At 45.8% G+C, this 10,573-nt stretch overlaps 1 protein-coding gene and 1 long non-coding RNA gene across 3 annotated transcripts in view; one reads left to right on the top strand and one right to left on the bottom strand.

Annotated features, from left to right (window-relative positions):
• Window positions 1-3,331: 3,331 nt before the first annotated feature.
• LOC127583259 (uncharacterized) lies at window positions 3,332-5,739 on the top strand. Of its 2 annotated transcripts, XR_007958230.1 has the most exons (3): window positions 3,332-3,451; window positions 4,685-4,845; window positions 5,392-5,739. It is a non-coding gene; the product is annotated as an uncharacterized LOC127583259 (long non-coding RNA). The 2 variants fall into 2 exon arrangements; XR_007958229.1 differs by lacking the exon at window positions 3,332-3,451 and having other exon boundaries at window positions 4,671-4,845.
• A 149-nt stretch (window positions 5,740-5,888) lies between these two features.
• The window catches only part of acap3b (ArfGAP with coiled-coil, ankyrin repeat and PH domains 3b), a 254,796-nt gene continuing 250,111 nt past the window's right edge, over window positions 5,889-10,573 (bottom strand). Inside the window, exon 24 of the mRNA XM_052039028.1 lies at window positions 5,889-10,184. Coding sequence (XP_051894988.1) covers window positions 10,037-10,184 — 148 coding nt within the window. The 3' untranslated portion in view covers window positions 5,889-10,036. The remainder of the gene's footprint in view (window positions 10,185-10,573) is intronic.

Below are 10,573 nucleotides of genomic sequence, written 5' to 3'. Positions count from 1 at the left end.
TTTTGCAGAATGGACTAGTTAAACAGATGATTACATGTATGGGAAATGATGAATGATTTAGGGGAAGAACAAATGAGTAATTGTTTTGTTTCTTTATCAAAGAACCAACATAAAAGAGAATTGACTGCATCACTTCCAAGCTGTAAGCTCTTCCTATCCAGCCTCCAGAAAACATTGATGTTTATTTTGAAAAAAAATCTTTCCAAAACCAGGTAAGAACACTGAGATAAGTCTGTGCAGTGTGGTTCCGGGAGAACTGAAATACCTTCCACAGACACTAGGGGAGTCCTAAAGTCATTGGATGCAAAGAGGAGGTACAGTACTAGTGCCTCTGGGTGTCAATATTGTGGAGTTGTTTCAGGGGCCCTGGGTACCAATGTGGGCTATGGTTCCAACGACACGAGGTTCTCTCTGGTACTTTGCAGTGGAAAGTTAACAGAAGTAGCCATCTTAACTTAGCTTTAGTATGTGACAAATGATAACGACATGTCTCAGTATGGCCGAGATCGTAGTTACCCTGTGTGAATCAGGTTTACTCAGCCGGCTCTTTTAGCCCTCTCCTCTCAACATTTATTTATTGCCCGTGAACTCTATTTTAGAATCTGCAGTCAGTCCACAGCCTTGTCCCACTAAGCTGAATCAGCGGTAGAGGGCAGCATTTACTCGTTATCTGCTGCCCATCACTTGCAGTGCAGAAACCCAGCAGCTTTTTGTTTTGGTCTCGGTCTGCACAATCCCACAGAACGAAATATACTTTCCACTTTCTATGATACACGATAGACTCTGAGAGGAAAGGAGAGAAAGTAACTTGCTGCCCCGCTCTGTTTACACGCTCAGATACGTTTTAACCAATTGTTTCTTAAATTAGTTCGTACAGTTGGCCTCAGTAACCCAGTGCCAGACAGGAGGTACTGGACAAGATTCCTGTACTATCGCTATCTAAGTCCTTGCAGGAAAGTGTGTACCTCAAGGTTGGGTTGGGACTGCGACGCACATGAAGGTTGGCCAACCTGCTGACACTCGATCTGATAACGTTAATATAACTCGCTGGGCTGGAAGGCCCACAGAATCGGGTGGACTTGCAGTAGAAATATGAAGTGTGTAAATACAGAGTGGCATCAAACCCGCTAACTCCAGCGGAGCGGCCGAGGTTAAAACCGTCCCCTGGGCTGCAGAGGATCTGGGCTCAGTTATACCTGGCGGCTTTACAAAGAACGCCCAGTGCCAGAAACACTCGTCTCCAATTCGGCCTGGTGGACTTTGTTTTTCCATAAAGTCGTGGCTATTTACATATTTTCCCCCTTGGTAATAGCGCCTCCAGCCCTCTCGCTGGAGGCTGGCCATTGGGCGCCCCCAGCTCTTCCCAAAGGTACCCAACACGCACGGGAGCCTGTTCGGCAATATGAGGTGTAAGAGAAATGTGGCAGAAAGATGTCTCAGTGGTTGGGGTGAGAAGGGAGCCTTCGATTCTCCATTAGCAGGGTCGAAACCACATTTCACTGTCGCTTATCAATGGTCAGACTCCAACCCTTCGCCTAATGTTGGGGGCCTTGCCACGGCCTGTCCGACCCTTACTTTGGGGTGATGGGGGGGGGGGGAGGAAATCTCTGAGAATACTCAGTCGCCCCAACGACGTTTGTCGGCACTCGTATCTGGCTACACGCAACGCGACTCTCAAGATATCAAAGGTTAAACTCAACATAATTTTCAACAGAAAAAGGCTGCGATGCTGAAAATGGAAAATAAGAACAGACTGATAGAAATAGTCATGAGGTCAGGCAATAGCAATGGAGGGAGAAACAGTTAACGTTGATTGCTTTTATCTCCATAGATGCTGTCTGACCTCCTGACCATTTCCATCAGTTAAACTTGTTCCATCCAAGTTTACTTCTGGCTGCATTGACATGGCGGCTTTACAAAGAACGCCCAGTGCCAGAAACACTCGTCTCCAATTCGGCCTGGTGGACTTTGTTTTTCCATAAAGTCGTTGGCTATTTAACATATTTTCCCCCTTGGTAATAGCGCCTCCAGCCCTCTCGCTGGAGGCTGGCCATTGGGCGCCCCCAGCTCTTCCCAAAGTTCCAGCAACTTGAAGGGCGGGAGCCCCGGTCATTCGCCAGTCCGGACTGAAGTGAGCCGGGGGTACAGGAAGCGATCGCTGCGGGCATCAAACCCCACAAGTTCTGGGTCGGGCCTGAACTCGTTTCCATGGCTACCATCTGACAGGGTGGGTAGGGTTTGGGGCAACAGAGCCCCCACTGCTAGAGTTTCCCTATTCCTCCCCCCGTCACCTACCAGTGTCTTCCACCTACGCCGAACTTTGCACGGAGGCCAGTCAATCCGGAAAAGTGGAAGGGGAGGGAGGTGTTTTAACGTGCTACATTCTTTGTGACACTAGGCAACATATGGTGGAGAAAATACAGCTTCTGGAGGAGAAGGTTGATGTCCGAGGTGCAACTGTTCCGCAGATCTGGCACAGTCGGAAGAAGAGTTCTTATTGAACTAACAACGAGAATCAAGTCTCATTCCCCCACCCTCATTCTTTCACAGAACCTGGGCTCCTCCCAACTCTCCCGCTTTTACTCGTCACTTGCTGCTTTATCCCGCCTTCTGTCCCGTTCCTTTCAGCACAGCAGGTTTTCTTCTTCGTGGACCGTTGCCCCTGACCGGAGCCTCTCAGTGAAAAGCCATGCTTTCCCACAAAGCCCACAATTCAAGCAGCACCTATTGCTTCTCCTTTAAAAGTTGGCCTTCCTCTTTGTGGATTTCTAGAACTTTCTGTACTTGTCCCCGATTTCTGGTTGCTTTCAGAAAGCCGGTACGGGGCCGATGGATCAAATGCGCTGAAGATACTGACTCGGGTGACACACACACTGCGGCATGGATTCCGTGCTTCTATGGAGTCAGCGTTCAATCCAAGTCCTTGAGCCTGAACCCACCAGTCATCGGGCTCTAACTGGCCACAGAATTCCATTGCCTGCCAACCATCATTGGTCATCGAGTTCCATTGCCTGCCAACCGTCATTGGTCATCGAGCTCCATTAACCGGCATGTGATAGTTTATACAAAACGTGCCTGAGTACTAGAACTGGTGAATACGGGATTCACAGAGAATTTCTAAAAAAAAACATAAACTCAATTCACACAAGATGTGAATTCAAGTTGCAAGACGAGGTGGCTGAGTAGAAGGAACCCAGAACTGTCCTGGGTTCTCGGCGTGGCCGTTGATCTCCACCGGCTGCTCAATCGCACTGCATGGAGCCTCTGGCAAGTCCACCTCTTACTCCTGAACTGATTGTCTCACCGGACCATTACACAGGTGGTTGAGTGATAACAACCACGCTATTAGTCTGAAGTCACAAACGGCCGGTCAACGTGAGGGCGGCAGATTTCGTTTCCGGACAGATATTGTCGAGCAAAATCACGTTTACGACAGTCGGGTGGTTTGAAGGTAATTGTTACTAATGCTGTCTTTTCATTTAAATTGTTTCTTGAACTTTACTATTTTATTGAAAGTTAAATTCCCAAGCTTCAAATGATGGGATCCGAACTCTTGTCTTATGGCTATTAGTTCTGTACAATCCAGTACAACGATAGCCCAGTAGCGTTCACTTTCAACACCCCTCCCGCCCATTGGACACATGTTGTTATTGTGCGTTTTATCTTTCGAGATCTGTTTATCGAACCTCTTCACCTTCGGTTCCTCTCGCTTTATCTGAATCTCTCAAACTCATCTTAATGGGGCTTCTGTGCGCTGCGGGGACTTCCTGCCAATGCATAGGCCCTCGCTACAATATTTTAAAAATGCCATAGAAAATAAGGTTGTACAGGTGTTTTTTTTAAACTGAATATATTTGCATTTTAAATGATCTGAAGCAGTTTACAATGCTTAGGCTGCGAGTTCCCATGTGTTGAAACAGAGGCATCCAACAGCGAGTTGCCTTGCCCGACACCTGGGCTGGCGAGGTGAGGCAGATGGGAGTCGAACAATGGGAACCAACGCCTGACACATACTATCCCAGCACCTGGATCTCCAGTCCGAATGGTACCTACGCTCATAGCAACCGTTTAACATCTATTGACAAGGCTCTATTGAGGTCACACATTTCACAATGTGCATATGTTATCCTTCCGAGATGGACTTGGGTTTTGCAAAGTCGGCGAGTTAAGTAACGAAAAGCAATCGAGAAAAATAAAGGAGCAACAATCTGCTGGAAGAGGTCAGCGGGTCAAGCAGGACTTTCGCTCACCCCACCCACACCCACAGATGCTGCTGGACCCGCTGAGTTCCTCCAGCAGATTGTTGCTCCAGATTCCAGCATCTGCCGTCTCTTGTATAACCGAGAAAGATGAGCCCCAACAATAGTCTCCTGGCGTGTCGCCCGCACAGGCGAGGAACGCTGCGTGAAATTCAATGAGAACAAAATTACTTATTGAAGGAGAGTCAAAGGTCACGCTTTGGCTCCACACACACAAACATTTACAATATTCATTCGCTCACCACCCCCGGAAACGACTCAGCGGCCAGTCCCCATTGTGCTGTTGCGGTCACAAAATTTTGTTTTCTGAACGGAGGGATAGATTTGCAACGACCACTGGGGAGATCTTCCCTGCCCCTTTAACTCTTGCGCCCGTCTGTGAGGTTTAATCTTGCATCTGAAAAGATAACACTTCCTGACTGCAGCACCAAGAGTGACCGGGATCAGGGCGGGTCTCCGGAGTCGGGCCTGAACTTTCGACCTTCAGAGGAGCTGGAACCAGAGCTGGCGTGCAGAAGGGTCACGGGGAAGGGAATGAAGCTCTTCAGCTGTGAGCAGTGCACAACGCGGGACTAGAGAGATTGGGGTGAGTTAAAACTAAAGCAGTGAGATTCTTTGCATCTGGATTTACACCTACGATTTTTTAATGTTGGTGCAATGTTTTAAAAAGAGGGGATCAGTCAGACACGGGTGCACGTGGCAGGATTAAATCTCTAGTGAAATAAGCTAGCAAAAGGAGGCAAAGAGTACCAGTTGAGGTTAGGATTTCAAACTGAATTTATTAACAGTGTTTCAAAAGACAATAAGAAAGCAGACACAAGTGTAAATTGTACAAAGATATCCAGCTCCAGAATGCATCAGTCCGAGTACAACATTCAGTACAGACAAAGAACGCACAGGCTCATGACAAAGCAGGCAGTGACAGGGTTAAGTTGCGTAGCATATTTACAGCAAGACTGCGGCCTACAGCAATTCTACACACTTTTCACAATAACTGTACTTTAAAATGCAGGTTTGCACTTTCTACGATATCTAACACGCACTCACATACACGCAAAATTAGCCATGGTATTTTGCCAATGTATCATTTGGCATGGACTTCTAACTATCCATTTGGTTTTCTCGTCTGTAGGCACCGACTCCCGGGCAAGATGGTGCAGCCTGTCCCCTTCACCAGGTTATCTGCTGCCCCCGACCCTCCATCAGCAGGAGTCACGGAGCCGGGGCTGAGAGAACGCCCGGTCCAGCCGGCTGCCCACCCACCCTGCCACCTCCCTCCCCCGCTACGCCCCACTCAGCCAGCCGGTCCCTTTTCACACGAATGAACCTGTAGCAGGAGTGAGCTGCCAGTTCCCGCCACAGTTTACCTGGGTTGTGTCTTTCTCCGGTCTTTGGCAGGAAGTAACGGGCTTGCAAATTGTGGAACAGGGGGTGGATGCAAGTGGTTTCAGAATAAAATCATTATTTAAAATGTTTAAAACCTGTGCCAAATATTTCGGGCTACGAGGTTATTAATGTAGAGGAATTATTTGTTTAATTAGGTCTTTGAGAAGTGGCCAGGCAGAAGTGGCAGTCTGAATGATTAGGGTGTTGCCTGCAGGCAAGGAGGATCCTTCAGACTCTGAGTTGGGGTGGGTGGTTTGCAGAGTTGCCCAGGCCTGACCCACATGGAACATTTGTAGTATGGACTCTCCTCCATTGGTTGCAGCACTGCAAGAACTACATGCTGCAATGGTCCCAGGTGGGCAGCCACAGAACCTGGTAACATGCAGGGTTGCCTCCCTCAGTGTTGGGATAGGAGGTTGGGGGAGCTTGATTGAATGAAGAATGAATTGGAGCAAATGTAAAGGGCTTGGGATTGGGGCTCCAATCTGCACTGAGCTCAAGGGTGAGGTGTGGGAGATAGTCTGGCTCACTGGTGACTGTAGTCCTGCAGGTAACTATCAGAGTTAACCCTGACATGGACAATTCCATCCCTTCCCCAGATAATGACTAATCTGTGTTAACTAGTGAGGTTAAGGGTGATCTTATGAGAATGGTTTGAATTGTTTCCTTCATTTCATGTAGAGAAACGATGCAAAAGATATTAAACTACTTGGGCAGTGGCTGCACAGGCAACAGATTATATACCCATGCATTATAAACAAGCTGGCTTTACTTTTGACCACACTATTTGGATCTTATCTCTCAAGGCTGATGTAAGATGACAATACAACAGGGACAGAATTAAAACATCAAAATAGCTGGTGAAGCAGTGAGTTTGCCCCAGGAAGAGAGACGGAGTTGGTGCAGGAGAGTGGCCCCGAGGTGTAAGATTGGCCATATGCAGGTGTGAGGTGGCAAGTGGCCTTATCATATCTTCAAGGATGAAATTGATGTAGACACTGAGGGTGTCAAGGCTTTGGAGATCAGATAGGAAAGTGGACACAGGACAAGGATATTGAAATGGCATAGCAGAAGAGAGGAGCCTTTTGTCCAATCCTGTTTCAGTTGGAGGAGACAAATATCCAAGAGTCGAAGAGGAGGCCATTCTCACCAATATTGGGGCAGCATGATAGTGTAGCAGTTAGCATGACACTATTACAGCACCAGCGACCCGGGTACAATTCCTGCTGCTGTCTGTAAGGAGTTTGTACATTCTCCCCGTGTCTGCATAGGTTTCCTCCGGGTGCTCTGGTTTCCTCCCACATTCCAAAGATGTACAGTTTAGGAGCTGTGGGAATGCTATGTTGGTGCTGGAAGAGTGGTGACACTTGCGGGCTGCCCCCAGCACATTCTCAGTAATGCAAAAAGATGCATTTCACTGTGTCGATGTACATGTTACTAATAAATAAATATCTTATCATAAAGTAGGCCTGGCCACTGGGAATTCCTCAATCAGGATCAATACCTGTGGAAGTTCACTTCTGAATCTTCAAGTTTCCTGGGAAAAGATACAGCTGAACATGCTGCACTACAGTGCAGTAAGCTGGGAGTCCCCCTCTGTGAACTCTTGTTTGAGGTGATAGGGAGGTGAAGGGTGTGTGGTTAATGTTCATTCACTTTCCTGTTTATGCTGGGCTTACCGAGCCATTCTACTTGCTTCTCTCCCTGTGGACGGCAGTAGTGTGAGAAAGCTCTGGGTATTCTTACACTGCTGAATAGAGAAATAGCAAGCCCACTGAGTTCTGGGAGGAGGTGGGGTGGGGAAAGGAGTTTTATTTTGTTCCTTTCTGCCCAAAGACACATTTTACCAACTTGTAAGCCTCTCACATTAGAGTATGAAACAATGCTATGCACAGCGTTTATTTGGAGATGTCAGATATGACAAACCAATTTAAAAAGTGTTCCATACACAAAAGTACAAGAAAGACTTTCAAATTGTAGATATTTTTTGCTTTTTCTTTTGTTAAAATTGTACCTGTTGTTATCCAGGAGGCTGAGGCTTTGTGGCAAATCAAGCAGCTTTCACAAAACGTAATAAAATTGACCTTTTGAGAACTTGCTGTGTGCTCTGATGATCTATGCTAAACAACGCAATAGAAATCTGCACCGGTGCATCGCTCTAAATAAAAGCTCAGACATTTTATGTCTGTACTGTGCCAATACAAAACAAAGTGTGTCAATTTAAAAAAATACACTCTATGGTGTTACAAAAGAAAAACACATCAACAATAAACACAGTTACCTGTATTGGTTTCTTTTTCATTGCACTATTCCTCTGGGCAATTCATATAAATAAACACTTAAAACAACACTTCCACTGTTGAGAGAATTCACAAAGTGTAACAGAAAACAATACTGTAAGGTAGGAAAAGTGCACCAAGTTGCTTTATACATATAATCTAATTCATATTCTATTTCATTTTAAATAAATTGTCCCAACCAGAACAAAATTTTAAATATTTACACAACTTCCCCACCCCCCAAAAAGTGTGACTTTTGTTTCTTGAAAGAGACTTGTAACCAGCTTTTTAAAGAAAACCAAGCAATACATATCATCCACACACACCACCTACTGTACAGGCACAAAGCCAGAATCAATCCTATTCTTTTACTGAAGGTCACCTGGTCTGTCAATAATAATTACCATCAAGATTAAAAGATAAGGTCAGTGTCACCATGGAACCCAATTGCAGACAACCATCAAGTTCCTTCAGAACTGCTCAGGTTCTGGTTACTAGATGCAGCATCTCAGTAAAGCAGTGTTTGAATGATTAAAGTTCAAATGGCTCAACACCTCCCTATTCCTTTGCATTTCCACAAATACATATTACTGTAGAAAAGATGAATATCATATAAAGTAATATTTAGTTTCTTCAAGTTATTTAATAATAATTCAATGGGCAGTTAAAATGGCTATTCATAAACTGCTGATGTTACTTAAAGTGAGTCCTGTGAGACAACGTTGTGCTTAGCACACTTTTACTGCTAAATCTTTCTAATGTGCCTGAATGGATATTCCCTCTAACCAAGGCAACAAATCCTGCAGCACCATTGCAACCAAGTCAGAGCACTGTGTTCCAGGTTTCTCATGTAAACCCAGCAGACAGTGTCACAAGTAATTAGGCCTGTACATTGACAAGACATTGCTGGTGAAAGCAGAGAAGGTTTTGCTCAACTTTATTTGGTGACATGTGAACAACCTCCCTTTGAAACAAAGAATCTCAAATAAACCTATGCTTTTTGAAACAAAAATCATCATTTCTCTGTAATGTTTTCCGAGTCTTACTCCTTCTCTCAGCTTGGAGACCTACAAACATAGGGATGTACCCATAGAACTTGTGATGACCATCTCCAGCTCAAAGGAGCCAAAGGAAACCCACACACATCGGTGTCTTCCATGGGATACTCCGATGCCAACAATGCAGATGGCAAGGCCACTAGTCCTGGGTAAGATTAGTAACATGTCAGACCCGCAAAGGGTGGGGACGATCCTGCCCAGGATTTTACCAAAGAGAACCAAGATAAACTATATTTAAAGTGGGTGTCTTTTAAAACTAAACCAAGTCCTTGGAGGTGATCAATTTTTAATAATAAACATAAGTTAACTATTTCATGAGAGCTATAGACCAATATTTCAAGTCCATAGTCCACAGGAACTCGTTTTCACATTTAACTGGAGACAAAGGCTTTCAATTCTTATTTGAAGGCTGTTTCATAAACTCAAAACCCCAGTTGCAGCTTCCTTCCCTTCTCTCCCTCCACTGTGGACATCACTGACTCTTGGTGTACAGTTACACAGCAGCCAGCAACTCTCCAATGCTCATGCATCACTGAGACAGTGGCCACTGGCAAACTGACTGGCATAGAAATCACTGCCAAGCCCCTTCCTGTACCTAAGTCTACAACACATCCTACTGGAGTCACTAGGTTGCTATCAGGAATGGGAAACCAGTACTCTGAGGCCAGAGATGGGGACGTGAGTCTGGTTCACTCCCATAGACTGACGTGAGACACTTCAGTAAAGACTCCACACCCTGCTAGTTTTGTGCGCCAGTGCTGTGCAAGGGAAGGAGTTCACCAACTAAGATGAAGAATGCTCCACTACTAACCCTTAATAATGGTGTGTAATGTTTCTGAATTATGAAATTCCATGCTTTAGAGTGGTCACAGTAAAACTGAAAAATTGTGAAGGCCAGATGTCTGTTCACACAACACAAAACCTAAGTGCTCTTCCTTTTCCTCTTTCACCAACACAGTCATGGAAGAAATAGCCCACCGCCCCTAAACACCACCCATGAGAAAACACAGTCAAGAAAGAGGCCCAGTTACATCACCCAGTCAGGGCTGTTTTCCTAGCATTCGTCTATCTTAAGACTGATAAACTCCTGTATGCATTTCCTGTACTGAAGCTCAGTGGGACTGCTGCTAGGATATTGACCTGGCTGGCCAAACGGGCCTTCCGTCTCCCGCATCTCCTCATTCATCCTCGCTAATCGCAGCCTGTGGAGAAAGAGAGTATACATTAATATTCCCATGCTACAGTGTTGGGCAGGGGTGTGTGGTTGGGGGGGGGGGGGGTGGGGGAAGAAGAGGGAGAGGATGCAGCTCTTCACTGATAAAATCATTCAATCCATTTGAGGGCTTAATTTGGGGGCTCTGGTGGGTTGGATGCTTTCAGCGGTGGAATCACTGGGCTAAAAGTCAATACACATCAACTGAATGAAGACCTCCTCTCTTTCTATATTTGTGAACCTTGCCGCAAAAGTGTACCCAGATCGGGAGAGGAAAAAATTGGCCATCGCAACTTCTGGTCCATCTTCTGCACACTGGCCCTGTCCCCAATGGGCTGAATTTATCCTCCAACAATAGTGGAAAAAATAGGATGTCAA

This window comes from Pristis pectinata, chromosome 26, assembly GCF_009764475.1.
Source record: "Pristis pectinata isolate sPriPec2 chromosome 26, sPriPec2.1.pri, whole genome shotgun sequence".
In the NCBI taxonomy this organism is placed as follows: domain Eukaryota; kingdom Metazoa; phylum Chordata; class Chondrichthyes; order Rhinopristiformes; family Pristidae; genus Pristis; species Pristis pectinata.
Note: the sequence above shows the minus strand (reverse complement) of the source record. Positions and strands in the feature narration are given on the sequence as shown.